The 17,120-nt window shown below is 40.8% G+C and overlaps 1 protein-coding gene across 4 annotated transcripts in view; it reads right to left on the bottom strand.

Moving 5' to 3' along the window:
* INPP5A (inositol polyphosphate-5-phosphatase A) overlaps positions 1 to 17,120 on the bottom strand; it is a 252,334-nt gene that overhangs the window by 68,203 nt on the left and 167,011 nt on the right. For all 4 annotated transcript variants that reach the window (XM_085229728.1, XM_085229729.1, XM_085229726.1 and 1 more), the window contains exon 8: positions 15,187 to 15,306. In XM_085229728.1, the coding sequence (XP_085085854.1) occupies positions 15,187 to 15,306 (120 nt within the window). The remainder of the gene's footprint in view (positions 1 to 15,186; positions 15,307 to 17,120) is intronic.

Genomic DNA, 17,120 nt, shown 5'->3' with positions numbered 1-17,120 from the left:
CTCTCCTTTATGCCGAAAGCAGATTTTTACTGAGATTATAGCTAACACCTAGAAGGTGATCTTTCCAGATGCAGAAGAGAGATTAACTCTTCTGAAATCTTTGCTCAGTGCACAGTAAGGAGGTAAGGCATTACTGTTCATCTTGCATTATTAAAAGCTGTCACTGTGTTGTTAATCTATTGTTAACGACAACTGCTTGGTACTCCTAACGCTGTGCAATTTTACATGGTTTCAGAGATCCTGAAATTCAGAAATCCATGGACTCATAGTTAATTTCAAAAAGGAAACTAATGTAATTAATGGTCTGTCAACTGAGGAAGGTATAAAATAATGTAAATGTAACAGCTACAAATAAAATACGCAGTCAAAACCCACAAAAAACCTGAATGCTATGCTAGATGCACAACATATAAGATAAAGAGAATAAATGTATGCAATAGCTTGTTACATCCCAGATATATATAAATGGGTAAGTACTACGGTGACAGAAGCCTCAGCTGAGCAAGAGGAAGGAGCCCATGCAGACAGGTGAATGAGGGTAAAGTAATGCACAGTAAAGACGTCTTCTGGAACAACTTGGCCCAGCAAGGAGACCTTTGTTTTTAAAGGCCTAAAATGTTTTAGTGCATTATATTCATTCAGATATTTTACAGCTATAAGGAAAGATACAACATTAGGTTTACAGTGAGACACTACTTTTTGTCGTATAAAAAATCTCACATTTTTAGCCCACAATAAGTAACAGTATCACATTGAAAAAATAGAACTAAGGTAGTGGTCATCTGAAGCAAAAGCTCTTGCGTAGACTTCTCTGGTATGAAAATCTCCAAATTCTCCAAGCTGACGAATTATTGCAGCTACTGATAGTAAATACTGCCTACAGTCAGCCCCCATCCTGCACCAAGAAAAACCTGTCACTCCTGACTTGTACATGATATTGTTTTGATTAGTGCCCTTAAAATTTAAACCGCTTACATTACCACAGTTTTCTAACACTATCATTGCTAGATTGGATTTGCAACTTACACGTAAGAAAAAAACTGACTTTGCTTTGCCGCTTTGCCAGCTTTCCCGGTTCAGAACTCAGTTTTGGCTTTGCTCACTGCCATGTATTGCTGACCAGAAAAAAAAAAAAAAAAGATGCTGCAGGAATGACCCCAAGGTCTGGAGAAGTCCTCTTAAAACAACGTGGTATTATAAGGATGATGTCTGTGATTCTATTATGCAGAAGATGCACTTTCCAAATAAACAATCTGTTCCAAAAATAGCCAGTTAAAATACCTCCTAACCAAATTAACTTGAAAAGACTCGGTTACTGATGAACGAAACAGCTGATTAGTCTGCTTCTGATCAATTAATTAAAACTCTGCCATAGTCCTGCACAATACTTGATTTAAACATGATTTGCATATAAATCAATACCAGCTTTAAAGTGGATAATTTTAACCAGTTGCTCCCCTTGTAGTTTCTCTTGTCAGATATTTTAGAAAAAGCGTCGATTTTAGAAAAAGATTGAAGTAAAATAGTCCAAGTGCTACTTCTCAAGAAGTGGCTTCTGACATATTTCCTTCTCACAAGTCACAAAACTTAGGCATACAATAAAATTAACATCAGTGGTACAAGGCATATACATATATCTGTACTTACTAAATGATCTGGGATATCTCACAAAAAAAAAATTGCCTTTAATGACTCAGCTAAATAGGTATGTTTGTAACATACTATCCTGGCACTGCGACTTATTATCAGTTTAAGAGTTCCCAAATTTAGACTTACTTCATTGTTGTGGTACTCCAATTGTTCACCCTGAAATACTCATTGGTGCCTGTAATTCCACTGAATCAATGGCACAAGAACTAATCTTCTCACTTATGCTTTTAGAATCAGACTCAAAGTTAGCAAAGGAGACAGCAATAAAGAAAAGTTCAGCAAAATTTCCTTCTTCTGCAACATTGCAGGAATAATATCTGGCATTAGGGAGACTTGGACAGAAATTGTACGCTGTACTGCAGAACACTGAGAGTCTCACCAGGACCAGGTCTGCACAACAAAGGTGTTAGGGCTGGGGCAACAAAAAAAAATGCTCCATTCCTCACTTCTGCACTCTAACCCACAGATACATAATTGGTTAAGTGTACAAGTAAATGAGAGCTCAAAAGACCATTTTTGCTCCTTTAACAAGCAGTAGTGTTTGCAAATGAAGAAGGAAGGCTTCAAAATCCATGCTACTTTACTGTGCTGTTGGTTGCTGTAACAACACCCTAGCTTTAACCATGAATCAAATAATACTTTTTAGAATGATGCCACAAATTGGTTTGTGGAGCAATAAATCTGAACTGTATAAAAAGCCAACCAATCTCACCAGCATTCATTTAATGTTTTTAATAGTAGGACCTAGTGCTACTTCTTTTAACTTGTACTTGTTGACTATCAGATTTTCCTGAAGGGCTTCACCAGACTTGAAAGATCTACACATTCCTGTACAACTCTTCTAAAACTTCTGTCACAAAATAGCTAGCTCTTGGGTAAAAATGCCACCATTTGCGAGAAAGCACAAGCACTTCACTTCCAGAAGTCTGTACCAAAAAGCAAAGGAAACTGTCAGTGCCCCAAGCGAATTGTGCTGCTGGTTGTGACCATACAGGGCCATTAAGAGATTACAGGCCGTAGCTTTTTACAGATGACACAACAGAAGAAGGATATATCATCCAGAGAATAGTAACTTTCGAGTAAGGTCTACCATTAAATTCACATACTTACATACTTTAGTGTGTCAGATCCATGGTTCACAATATTTTTAAGTGCTAAATTAAGGGTAAGGGTGCAAACTGATGTTAAATTACTATTGTGATTTGCTTGCTGCAAAATAAATATGCTAAATTCTTATTTTGGTCTAATAATGAAAGGTTGTCTCACACTATCAGCAACTGTATTACAAAGCCACAAAAGAAGTTACTTGGTCTACACTGGAAATGCATCTGCTCTCTTGTCAAAGAGACTTCTAGGAAACTACCTGCTACATTTCAGTGATTTTAAGCATGGCAGCCCTCTAACACATTTTCCCAAAGGCCTCTGACAAAACTTCTGTTATTCTGGATGCATCAGGAGAATTACAAGAAAATGCTGAAATCTTTCAAGTCTGAAGCCAAACAGCTTTAGACTGAGCCAAGTTGGCCTGCCAGCAATGACCAAATTACTCAGCTCACAGCATGGACCCGTGCAAGTGGCAAACCTAAAGAGAAATTAAAAAAACACCACAATAAAAGTAAGTGCTGAACGTTTGCTCTTGGAATCCAGGGTAGTCAAATAACTCCTATGAAATGGTGGACCTCTAACTCCGAGTGGTAGTATCTGCTACAAGGATTGTGAAGGTTAAGTTTTTTCAAAGCCTTTTAGGAGATCCGGATGCCAAATTCCTGTCAAGACTCAAGTGACTAAAAGGCAGAGGTTCTTCTTCTCCCTGATACTCCTGGAGGTCTGATCTAGTTATTCATTTTAGTCTCAGTTATTGAGAACCAAAAGGAATAGGTTAGTCTGATCTTAAAACGAACAATTCCATGTTACTGGAATCACTGAAATCCTTTTGTCGTTTCCTTTTCCCACTCTAAAGCACTCAGCCTTTACAACTGCGGACATTTCACAACATGTACTCCTTAAAATATGGTACGTATGTTTCAAAGCACTGAAATTCATCAAGAAAATAAAAGGGCTAGCAGAAGTAGCACCGACTTTCACTTGTTCTTATACTTATCTCCCACTCATACTGCCACTAGAAAGAAGACAAGGGAGCATCTAAATATCAGCAGTTTGGTCATGGAAGAGAGCAGCTAAACATGATTCAGTGTGACAAGAGGCACTGTGATTTGGCTAAACCATTTCTCAGGGCACTTTGTAAGGAGGATCAGCAGCATTATTCCTTTAATAGCCATGTCTAATGCAATAGCCAGCTGGGTTTTGTCCCAGATCAAGGTATCAGCATCAGGTCAGAAGGTAACATTCTGTTTACACGATTATTTCCTAAAGCACTTATCTTCCCCTCGGTGTGAAAGTTGACTTTTCTGTTTGTAAGGGGGGCCTAAAGAATTGAGGGAATGGGAAAAATTAGCTACACTGAGCTGGAGCTGAATGGCATTAAGTGGGAGGTCTGAGAAAGGCTGCGGCGGCGCTCAGCAGGACACCTTATTAGCCGCGTCATCGCAGTTCATTCAGGCAAGCCATACCAGTGTCACCAGCGTTCCCACACAAAGACAAAGTTCTTCACACAGTCTATAAACATGCTTTCCTGGCCAATTCATCCTGACTTGACACTGCTGAAAAGAGGGACTTGAGGGTTTTTGTTGTTTTTTTTTTAGCACCACAATAACATAACAAAACAAAAACGGGCAGCTCTGCACGCAGGATGAACGGCAGGGAAGGAGGGACGCCGTCACACCGCTGGGGAAGAAACAACCCAAATGCCAAACCGTATGTCATCCCATGAACGCATTTTCGTAACAAAGAAACGTTTTTAAGCAAGTATGAGAATATCCATATTTCTTATATAACTTCTGGGGTAAGAAATTACCACAATCTCTAGATTTTGTTACATTATTCACACAGAAGAATTAAAGATGAAAACTGCTTTTACAATAAAGTATGGCTTCCGACATACAGCGTCCTTTCGTAAGTAAAAGGCAATCATGAACAGCCACAAAGAGAACAGATGACAGCTCAGTCGGGGTGCAGCAATCATTTCTCAAGATAAACCACTCATCTTGGTTACTGTAAAACCAAGCACAGCTCTGGCCCAGAAGTTGTTTTGCTCCAAGGTCAGTAAAATCAACACTGACTGATGTCTTTGGTTAAAAGGGTGAGGCCCTTCCAGGCTCCAGGACTGCCAGGCAGCCTGGCACAAGCTGGCACAGCCAGGCGCCCACAGGCAGCGGGGAGCTGGGGGGTGCAGAGGGGCCTGCGTGGGCACACAACAGCCTGCATTGACTTGGTCAGGTTCTTACTCCAGAGAGGAATATCTCAAAAGGAGTAAAATAAAGGCAGAGAGCGACCTGAACGTCCCACTGGTGGGAGCTAAGTGCTGGTATGAAACAGCAGAACGATGGATAGAAAGGACACATGCACTTTTGTTTCTGTAGATCTACACTGCTAGATGTAATAACAACTTCTGCAGTGAATTCTGTTGGAAAGGCCAGGAATGGTGACAGTGAAATCCAAATTCTACAACCACAGCTGTGTTAGGACACTGAAGATCTAGACACTGAAATGTTAGGCTTTGGCTTACGCAGAAGCAGACATGGGTTGCAGCATGGCCTGTAAGATTTATGTCATTCCTATCCTCATTGCTCTTTCCATTACAAATTTTAGTTAAAAAGGTCACCTTGCACACCTACACCCAAGAAGTGGCCCGTGTGGATCCTCTGCAAGCAACGGAAACCTCTCCACCAGAGCCTTTCTAGAGGGCTTCCAAAGACAGGACCGCGTCCCTCTGCACATCCCTTCCGCAGCGCGGGCAACGGATGGCTTGCAGCACTTTGCATCCCAAGGCACAAACTGAGAAACAAATTCCAGAAAACACCATCGGTTCCTTTACAGAAGTTACATGGCAACTGCCTAAGTGCGTCTCAAAAGATGTAAGTGCCTTCCTTGGCACACCTTGAGTGTAGTAGCACTGTCATTAGAAAGATAAACTTTATAATATTCTTGTGCCCTGTTCTTTCTGATATAATAGCTCAAACCTATTAATAACACCAAACATCTCAAAAGGTCAAGCAGCACACAGCAAGATGAAAGGGAATTGTCAAAAAGCTTAGGCAATCATCTTAGCACTCAAGGCATTTGCCAGGGTTGTTTAACTAATATGTGATGTTCACTTTTAATTTCAATATAGTGCCATTTGGGCAAAAATGTTGTATTTTTTAATTAATTACAATGTCAGCAGCTATTAAGATTAAAAGAAAGACCACATCAATAATAAATAGTTAATCCAAAGAAAGGATTACAAGAAGAGCAATAAAAATCAATTTTTAGAGCTGGAAAATTGTGACTTTTTCCTTACTTGACTGGTATTTTCATTATATTGATAAAACCATGATCTTACCCGACACTGACATTCGCCTAATGAAATAGCAGCCATGTATAATGATGTAAGTACTTATCAATTTCACTACAGGAGAATACAATATTACGGTGCTGCCCCTACATCACAAAGAAATATTCCTGTTCTTCAACTGATGTAAAAGAAAGCAAAAAGAAGAAAACAGAAACTGCATTTCCTTTTGAATCTTCTTTTACTTTACCACGGAAGACTTAGATTCTTTCAGATAATCTTTAAATCTCCTCAATGATCCTAACTGTTGTTCATCAGCAGACAGCAGATAACTGCTGTAATTTGCATGAAGACGGACACACAGCAATTATTCTTTACTGCTCTACAAGGCTTGGATGTGGTGGAGTAAAACAAAAACCCTGTGTTCACTTGGCGTCAAAAGTGCTAACAGCAAGTCTCAAAATAACAGGGATTCATGGCAATGGTACACTGATCCTGTAACTCACTGAAGCTGAGAAAAGTATTTTGTGACAATTCTAGAAAAATTCCGATCAGAGACGCTGCACAGAGTCCTATGCAGTTCACCAGTGGGAACAGTTGCAGAATGAGTATGGAATCTTGCCACGTTTGTATCTCGCCAGAAATCTCACCTGACTTGCAGCAGGCACCTTTCCCAGCCTACCCTCGTGGGGATGCTTACATGGGGGGCAGTGGTAGGAGACAGGATGTTAGCTACGCCATGCCACCGCCTGCTGCTAGCAACAGAAACCAGCACGCTTCAACTGCTTGCCTGGGGAGCCAACTAGACTCAGACGGGCTCTGAATCAATAATAAAAAGAACTCAGTTCTAGAAAAGGGTAACACAAATTATGAGAAACACAGAAAGACTTCGCTTGCAAAGGACTCAAAAGTGCTCAAATGAAAGAGAAGCTAACCAGTAACAAATCTGACGTATTTCTTAGCCTGGGCGTTTAACCCCTTGAAAATCATACTGCAGTGGACTACTTAACAGAGGAAACAAAGGGTGACATGACAAAAATATCAGAACTGCTAAAGTGAAGGAAAAATTATCTTTCAAATGACTGAAAAAAATCAGTGCTGCTATCATTTGATCAAAGAAATTCTGGTGGATAGCAGGATCAATTCTTTTCATAGAATCATAGAATGGATTCTTTTGTTGCAGTGAGAAACTAAACCATCTTAGATGCAATTGAACCACACATTGATGGAAACATAAAGAAGTTTTAATTAAATGTGAAACAGTTACAGCTACTACGAATGCATGCAGAACTTCTGCAGAGCCCGTCTACAGATACTTCAGCTCCCGTACAGGCACACGGGCAAGTAGCGAAAAACGCCATCGCTTGCAAATGGTTATTTACTCGTTAGGCAGAATCTGTCTCTTTACAGAATACAAAACAAGAGGACAACAACCATACTCTTAGTGATCCAGCCTTCCTATGGGAGTAAAAATGATGAAAGACGGTTATTCACTTCGTGTCCGTAGAATGAAATGGAAGCAGAATGGACCTCTTTCAACCATTTCTCCGTTTTATAACTATCAGCTCATTGCATCATTTTGCAGTGAGCATTCAGTGGCTTGTAAATAAAATCACAATAGCAATTTATTTTCATTTCTCTGCAAATGAATAAAAATTGGATCAACAGCCCATATAGATTCTTTCTAATTGAATCACAGCTATCCTGTACGATTATATGGCTATACAATAGGATATTTCAAAAGGCACAAACCGCAATGAATGTTGATGTGTGTCACCTTTAGCTAGAGACTAATGACTGCTCTTTATGTAGCCCCCAAATCTCTAAGGAAAAAAAGTGTAGTATAAAGAGAAATATAACCCGATAAGCACGTGTCACACCCTGTACATTCTTACATAAAGGCATTTTCAGAGAAAAATCTAACCAGCAAGAAGTTATTTTCAGCCACTGCCTCAGATTTCTTTCAGAAGTTCTTTCTCTTTTCTTCAATTGTCTCTTAAGTTACACAAACTATCTTGGGGGTAGTATCTTGTCACACCACATCCAGCCTGTCGTTACATCAGTTGCATTCTATCAGAGAGGCATGGTAGCCAGTTGAGAAGCTATTAATGAAAAACAGGTAAACGGGAACAAAATCCTTATAAAAGATGAGGTGAAGGCTTACATTCCTACCAAAGGTGGCCCTAGCTCACAGGCATTTTTGGCAGATGTGCAATCTGACAGTAAGGCAGTGAATTTGCATTTGTGAAAACTACTGTTGAGAAACCCTCCAAGAAACCTCATAGCTTCTTATTTTCAACACCTCTTCTGAAAGCTACAACTTTGTTCACATTAGAAAGGCAAGGTGAAGTGTGACTTCACATATTATCTTTTTTTTTTAATATACCTTCCTGAGAACTGAAATTTCTTGACCATCCTGGACCTTGGATTGCTGATTCTCCAACTATATATTTCCTTGCAAATTGGTTTTGTACAGATTTATTTTGACATAAACATATCTTTAATTTACAACTTGGATAAGAAACACTGCAAAGGCTTGCCACAGTAGAATCACAGAATGGTTTGAGTTGGAAGGGACCTTTAAGATCATCGAGTTCCAACCCTGTGCTATAGGCAGGGACATCTCCCTCTAGACAGGCTGCTCAAAGCTCCATCCACCCATTTATTAATAGGAAAAAAGAAAAAAAAAAAAAGAAAAAAAAAGCCTAAAACACAAAACAAAATTATTTTCCTGTTAAAAATATAATCTAAATCAAATTCAAAGGGTGTCTGTATAAACAGGAAGAACATTAGTTAGATTTTGACGTTGTGTCAAAAGCTCAAGCCAACAGAAAAATAAGCAAGAAAAAGCATCTCTGACTGTATTTGACAGGTCGAAAGTAACAACGTAATTTTGCTGGATTTACTCCTTAAAGAGCATATTATACAAACACGCTAATTTTGAGGGTACTTAACCTTAGTTTAAGGGGGGGAATGACTGAATATTAATGAGATGAGCCACAGGGTGCTTAATGAAAAGCTGTCTTTCTGAATGTGATCTAGGGTTTAAAACCTTTGTTGGATGGCATTTGGATAGAAGGTTTATTTGCCCTCAGAGTGCATTCTTTCAGAATACAGAAGATATTCTCTAAATGTTTGAAGATACATGATTACAGAGACTTTTCACTTGACATTAAAAACAATGTTGGGAAAAAAAAGTCAAGAAAAAAAAAAAAGAAGCAGGCTACTCCTATACTCCTAGAATCTTCTCAAACGACCCAGATCTTTAGAGGGGTGTTTTCTTTTGCCTAGAAACGAAGTGGCTTTTCTTTTGCTCATTCAGCTGCTAGTTCTGGGAAAAGCCCAAAGAGAAACATTTAGATTGGAGGGGTCTTTGAGAAGATGTGACAGTTGACTGATGAGCATCCATAAAATGACAAAGAATAGTTGTGTGGAGCCGGTGCATCACATTGCCTCTCCCTGGGAAACTAATTGCTCTGAATTGTTAATAGTAACATTATTTTTCTGGCAATCATTTCTTTTGAATACCCAAAATGAGCATGAAACAGCTCCTTTGACCGGACATAAAAGTTAAATGTCCCAATGTTGATCAAATTAACTTCAGCTATGTGACAATGGACTATATTTGTGAGAAAATAATGAAGGGCACAAAGGGGAGCTTTATGCCAAGATTTCACAGTTGTAATGTAAAAATGTTTCTGTTGAACTAGGCCAGGGAACATTTCAATAGCAAAACAGAAGAGCACTGTCACTTTCTTTAAAAAAAAAAAAAAAAAAAAAAAAGTCGTTTTATGAATCTGAATGCTCTAGATAATTTCAGGAAGTTTATATGGCTGGCACACCAAGAAACATCATATCAGGCTGACGTCTCAGCATCCCTATTCTTAACAAAATTTGCCAGTGCTTTTAAAGAACCGTCTCCTACGGTCTTTATTTAATCCCTAACCAGGCTATTAAATTCAGCAGACGCTTTTCCCTGGAAAAGGACTACACGACTAATACAGAAACACAAACATTAATTAATTAAAGCAGAGATATGAAAGACCGAAATTAAATGTAAAATACATTTCCTTTTTTAACCTCATATATTGTTTAAGCTTTCTAACTTCCAAAAATAAAAAGACACCAGCAGTATGCAAACAGGGCTAATTGTACATGTGAATTATCCAAAGTGGGCCTTGAATAATTGTTACAAGTTGTGGGTTTTTTTTTGTTTTGTTCTGTTTTTTTTTTTTAATAAAACAAGAAAACAAGTGTTCTTATTCTGATTTATAAAGCACGCTCAGTTTTGACTGCATTTGCATCTATCTGGAACAATGTAACTGACTCCAGAGAACTTAGTTTCTTAGTTTGGGTTTACATTAGTGCTGACAACACTCATTACAGAGACTAATACTACACATATACCTTACATATGCATTCGTAAATAGTCAATATTTCACACATTTTCTTTACAGTTTGGCTCAGTTTGGTTCTCTTAGCTATATTATTTATTTTTTAATTTTATTAAAGCTAAAAATTCATAACACCACCAACAGATTTAACCATTTTACTCTCAAAATACATTACTAAGTTATTAATAGACTCACCCAGAAGGAGCCTTTAATGACAACTTTAAACCACTTGCTCGGTGCTTTTTTTCTTTTTAATTTATTTTTAATTTCCCTTTTTCTCTAACCCCTCTCCTTAGTAATTTAGAGATATTGAGGAGCTTCGTGCTGACGCGATAAAAGCTTGTCTTACAGATGTGCTAATAATTAATAATTTTGAGAAACCAACTTATCTGATGATTTCAGCTGTTAAAGTCATTCACACGAGCTGTATTTGCAAACTCTCTTGTTTTCTGTGTATCAAACTCTGATAGCTTTTACCTTACATGAAAAGGCTGTACTTAATTCATGTTTATGAAGATGCCGAGTGAACAGAGCTGTGCTTTCACTTATCCCACAGTGACCTAAATCAACTGTGAGAAGGTGTTTCTGCTTCATTCAGTGAAGGTTTAGCTCATTAAACTGTTTTCCTTCTCAGTATTGTTCTCTGGGTTTGAACTGCATCGCTGTTAAATGCTCTTTAGCAGTTTAAAGGCTTTGAAGGAAAAGACTTACCAGTCTCTGTTTTTAACAGCACTAAATCTGCATTATTAGTTCATGCAGATAAGGGGATTTAAAAGCTCAGCTTGAAACCTCTCCCTTCAGTATTTATCTGACACTGCATAGCTCCAGTAGCTCAGCTGGAAATGTAGATCTATGAAGCTTTAAAGAGAGATTAAAGCCAAGAAAAGAAGTACTTTTCCCCCTATAGACGTTCTCACTTTCCCTTTTCCTACTGTCTGAAGGAGTGATGGCAGACAATGGTCAAAGATGGTTCCCAAAACCCTCTGAATGGGGACACTGTTGGTGGTAGCATTCATTTAAAGTGAGCTTCAGTGTATTGTCCTCCCCAATCAGCAGATCAGAATAGAGTTTGCTGGTGGCTGCCAAAAGGTTAGCAATGCCGATGAAAGGGGTTTCCCATTATTCACTGCTCTTACAGAACTCCCCTTTTGTGCGAGACAGCCCATCATTTCACTACGGAGGTCCGGATCTGCGGCTGGCTGCTCTCTCAAAATGAACAATTCATCTGAATGCAAACTCACAGTAGTAGTGTGCAACCTAAAATTGAAGGTTTTCTTTTCTAAGGACAGGGGAGTAGGGGCAGTTTTTGGCAGCGTCACATTTTAACGGTATACCATCATGACATTTTTGACCCACGGCTGACACTAATACTACAGTCGTATTACCTTACTGCTTCCAGGGCATCGTGGGAGGTCCAAACCTAAAATTAGCTAATGAAGCACACTGTATGGTGTAAGCAAGTCTGTAGCAGATAACACACAAGTTTTATACTGGTTCACTAAAGTCCCCTAGCGCAAAGCACAAGAAAAAGAGAGGAGACCAATGGAGGGGGAAAAAAAGGTCTTTCCCACACTGATACGTGCTGTATGTTACAAAATACACAAATCTCTCTCTCAAACTACAGAGCCTGATCTAACTGCAGCTCTGTCAGTTAAGTACGAGTTCTTTTATTATAAACCTCTCCTTGCTACACATTTACAAACCAAGTGCCTGCTGTGTTCTCTGATGATTTGAGCAGCCTGTAAAAGTGGTATCACAGAACCTCACACACAAGAGCACGTAGACTGAATAATTCCTGTTCATCCTCATATCACCATACCCCAAAAGTGAAAATAAATACCTATTTTGGAGAAATTCCTACTTAGCCCTCTGCTGGAGTACACAGGAAAAGCACACACTTGTACACAGTGGGGAAAAACAGCATCTTCTGTTCAACTATCTGCCTGCCTACCTAAGCAACACTTTGAGAAGGAAATGGCGCTTCAGATAGAAAGCGACTGAAAAGGTATTTATACTATACCCTGCATTTTAGAATGTTTTAAAATGAAAATTTAGATAGGGAATCACAGAATCCCAGAATGGCACGGCCTTCTTTGTCCCTCTGCCCACCCCGTGTCAGCAGGGCCACCCAGAGCCGTGCCCAGCCCCCCGTCCAGATGTGACAGAAGATCCCCAAGGAGGAGATCCCACATTCTCTGGGTTCCTGTGCCAGGGCTCAGCCAGCCACCCAGCGCAGCAGTGCTGCCCATAGGCAGGGGAGCTCCTGGGCTGCAGCTTGTGCTCAGAGCCTCTGGGCCTGGCCCTGGGCATCACTGGGCAGAGCCTGGCTCCATCCTCTTTGGACCTCCCCTCAAGTATTTATCAACACTGATTAGATGTCCCCTGAGCCTCCCTTTCTGCAAGCTGAAAAACAACAGCATTACACTCACAGATATTTCACAATGTGTAAGTTTGGTTCAGAGGCAGCACTACTTTCCAGGCTCCTGCAGGAGACAGCCAGGAAAGTAAACAGTAATTTGTGGTGGGGAACTCCCCTCAAGTGTTGCTGTGTGCACTGCATGTAGGAAAGGCTGCAAGCAAATGTGAGAAGGAAGGGACATGCGGAACATGTCTGTCACCTCAGCCCTCCTGGCCAGGGCCGAATTCTGGCTGAGCAGTGACCTCCCCCAGTCCCAGGCCTACTCCCTCCCTCAGCAGCTCGAGGCACACAGGGCTGGGAGGTGGGCAGGACACAGCATCTGCCCCAGGGCCCAACTCCCCTTGCCCAGGGAAGGGCAGCAGAGCCCCACTGCTGGCCCGAGTCTGGCTTTCAGAGGCCAGCAGGTGCCTGTGACTCCTCTGTTTGGGCAGCCCTGTCATGCTTCGTGCCCCGGGCTCCCTGTGCTCAGAGAAGTCCCCATGGAAATCATGGGGAAGCGGCAGCCCAGAGTGTAATGTGATGTCATGACAGCTATGCTGGCTCTGCTCAGACCAGGCCTCTGTGATCCCCAGGTTGGGTGTGCTGCTGGGTCAGCAGGGAATGGGACAACGTCATGCTGCCAGAGCATGAGATCCACACACCAACTAGCGAGAGACCCAAGTGCAGATCAACCAGCATTCATCAGCTTTTTGTTGTAGAGATCCAAGTCCCTGTGCTCAGTTCAGTCAGCAAATTAGCACGTGCTGGAATCTACTTTCTCTGTTATCACTGAAGCATGCAACGTTCTTAAATCCCATGTTAAAAAACAACACTTTTCCACATCTAAACAGATCTCTAAGAGGAAGAGATACACACAGAATAAAGACATGAAATCCTGAGAAGGGCAACAGGTGTGCTGCCAGGGAGCACAACTTCCAAAGGTGCACATCTGTGTACTTTGTGACTCAAAGACAATCAAGCGTTCAGGTAAGGGAACACAATGAACAGAAAAAACACAAAGTGCCCTGCCTTTATTTTTCCCAGTCTAAGCATCATCTTACACCATGGAAAGCACCGTGTGCCAGGTGTGTACCGTGCTTTCCTTAAAGCTCTCTTTCTCGGGCACACATGAGGTCAAGCAGTGCCTCATCAGAGCAGTACCTGCTTACATTACCAGTACATGTATGTCCACACAGAAAGCATCTTGTCTTACTCAAGACAAGAGGTCTTTTTTCTAACTTTGTAACTGCTGAATAGGGCAGCTGTAAATTCTAGGGGTATTTTTGGGATTGTTGAACACACCATTCTCAGTATAGTACCACCCAGCAAACGAATCAAATCTCTAACACCGTTATACACCACAATGCTATTAATAACAGTGATGAATGCATGCAAACACTGTTGCCACTTTAGAAAGATTAGGCACCCGCTGCGCTCAGCTAGAACTGAGATTGAAGCGCCAAAGGGCTTAATGCTGAGGGGGCTGGAGCTCGTGCAGTATGAGGAGATGCTCAGAGGAATGGACATGTTCATTTACAGGAAAGGCAGACGAGGGAGGCTCTGTCAGCTGTGTGGTTACAGAAGATCCGCAGCCGGACTCTCCTCAGCAACGTGAAATAAAAGATGAGGGGCAATGGATACAAATTGCATTGAGGGAAATTCTGAATGGATATTAGGGAAAACAAAGCCCCACAGAAGCTGTAAATCACTGCACGTGGAACTATTCAAACTCAGCTGGGTAAGCCTAGCACAACCTGACCCAATGTTAATGTCAGCGCTGCTCTGAGCAGGAGGATGGACGAGACAGCCCCAGAGGTCTCTTTCAACCAGAATCTCTAAAATTAAAGAGTAACAGATCATCCTGAGCTGATAGGGACCACAGTGATCACAGAGCTCAACCCCTGTCCCTACACAGCACCACCCAGACCCTACACCTGAGAGCAGTGCCCAGCACTCCTTGAGCCCAAGCAGCTCGGGGCTGTGCCCACCACCCTCTGGGGCAGAGCCTTTTACCAACTTCCAATTTCTATTATGCTTTAACTGAAAACACGAAAATCAGCTTTATTAGACTCCATGCAGACTAAAAATAAGCTAACTAACACGTTATAAAAATAAATCTACTTCCTACTTTACAAGTTCTGGTGACCTTAGAGAGATTTTTCAAACTTACTAATTTATTTTAGAAGAGTAATTGTTATAAACTAATCAGTAATTGAAACTGTGTAGAAAACTCTCATATAGTCCATTTTCAGTTCACAGAATAAAAATCTCTACATTTCTAAATGTGCCTTCTGGAACATGTTTTATAAACCATTTATGAACATCAAAGATGATAGAGAGAGGCCAATACATACCTATCAAGCACATAGCCAAGAGCCTTATGCCGTATTCCTGAGTAAACCGATGGGCTTGTTTCCCAAGCAATTAAATTGGAAGCATCATGGAAAAGATGAATGTTTACCAAGTCAAAGGCACTATGACAAAAAAAAAAAAAAGGAAAAAAATAAAATGACTCAGGATAAAAGAAAAAAAACATTTATTGCATTCAGCAAAGCATTCAACACAGTAACAATATATTTTCTCTCACACTCCCTTAAGATTTACTCACATAGACTGTGCAAATTAAGCTATCATCACCAGACAATTGTCAATAAGCATCATAAAACTTACGCCAAGTCATTCACAAATAAAACTGCATATAGGGTTCTGCATAAAATATGCATAATATGAAAATGAAAAGCTTTTTGTCTGTTACAATTCATGGAAATTGAGCAGCACTCTCACTAAAATGATTAAAACCCAAAATTGAGTGTGAAAAAAAAAACAACTTCAAGTTTACACGTTGTGGTTAAACACCTATCAAAGCTGTGAACAAAATGAAAAGCTACTGATACACAATTTTGCTGACATTAAAGGCTAAACTGTGTAACTGCAACTCCTCCTCAGTCCCTGCACAGAGAAAACCAAGACAGCAGCAGTCAATCTGCATGGTACTTCCAACACGGAAAAGGACACAAGGAGTTCAGCTCCAGCTGTGCTGCACGATGAGGAACTGGTCTCGGAAAACAAGCAGAATTTGTGAAATGTCACTGCTTTGCATTCTACCCTGAAAGCAGGAGTACTGACCCGTCCCTCGCTGCTCGCACGAGGCAGTGAGTGGGCAGCAGTCCCTTGGGCCCGGCCACAGCCCACGGCTGCCCCACACAACTGCCGGCAGCACTCGGGCTGGGAAGCTCCACCTCACTGTCAGGAGCAGCCGGCAGGAGCTGAGTGCTGCCCTGCCGTCCAGCCAGGGACTGACACAGAGTCCTGGAACAGAGTGCACTGCTGCTAAGGAAGTTCGATGGATATGGAGTTGGGTAGGGGAAGAAGAGAAATAGGGATATACCGGAAGTTCATTATTAATCACTGAAACCAACTTCAAGCCCCTGTGAAAAAGAAATCCTTCCTCTACCCTCCTGCATAAAAGCTGAGTTGCTTGCTGTGATCGCTGCACGTCCACACTATTTTCCCAACCTCTTGCTGTGAGGATTGTTTGTAACATATTCGGTATTAAAGCGTACATTCTTTGACACGGGGACTGGAATTTGCTACAAGACTGCACCAGATTTGGCTGATTTTGGCTGATAATGGCATTTGTAAGAGGAATACCACAAGACTGACAACATACCTGCATGCAACTGTATTCTTGTACCTAAAATCACACGATCCCACTTTTCATTGAGGCAGAAAACCTTCATACAGAAGGAATTTTCTGTTATAATCACGCTCACATGGAGAAATGTATTATTTTCATCATGTTAATCACACAGTAGGTAGCACTTGGGTGGGTTGACAGCCACTTGGAAGGCAAGCTGTCCTACTAAACTTTAGTTTTCAACTGCTCACAGGTAGGACTCACTTGAGTAGCAAAAAAGAAATCTTGCAACTGTTACACTCAAGCTGGCATTCCGGTTTACATTTTCTTTGCTTGTGACCTTTTGTATCCTAGATACCTGGTGTGTACTTTCAAAAATGACACCATCTCACTGTTTTGTGATTAAGCTCTTTTGGCCATGGTAATGAAAGCAGAAAATCTTGAATACTCTTGGCCCACAGATGTAGATAAACAACAGCCCTTCCTTACAGCAAGATCCTCCCCCCCAGAAAATGAGAATGTGGCATGTTCCATCAGATCCTAATGCAAATTACTGCTTCGTGTTAAAATTATGGCTAGTATTTCAAAAAAATATTTTTTGATAGACTACAACAGAATAATTCAAGGGTTGTCAGCCCAACCTCCCAGCCT

This window comes from Meleagris gallopavo, chromosome 8 (genome assembly GCF_905368555.1).
Source record: "Meleagris gallopavo chromosome 8, MGAL_WU_HG_1.1, whole genome shotgun sequence".
Classification (NCBI taxonomy): Eukaryota; Metazoa; Chordata; class Aves; order Galliformes; family Phasianidae; genus Meleagris; species Meleagris gallopavo.
The sequence above is the reverse complement of the archived record's forward strand: the minus strand, read 5'-3'. Positions and strand labels throughout refer to the sequence as shown.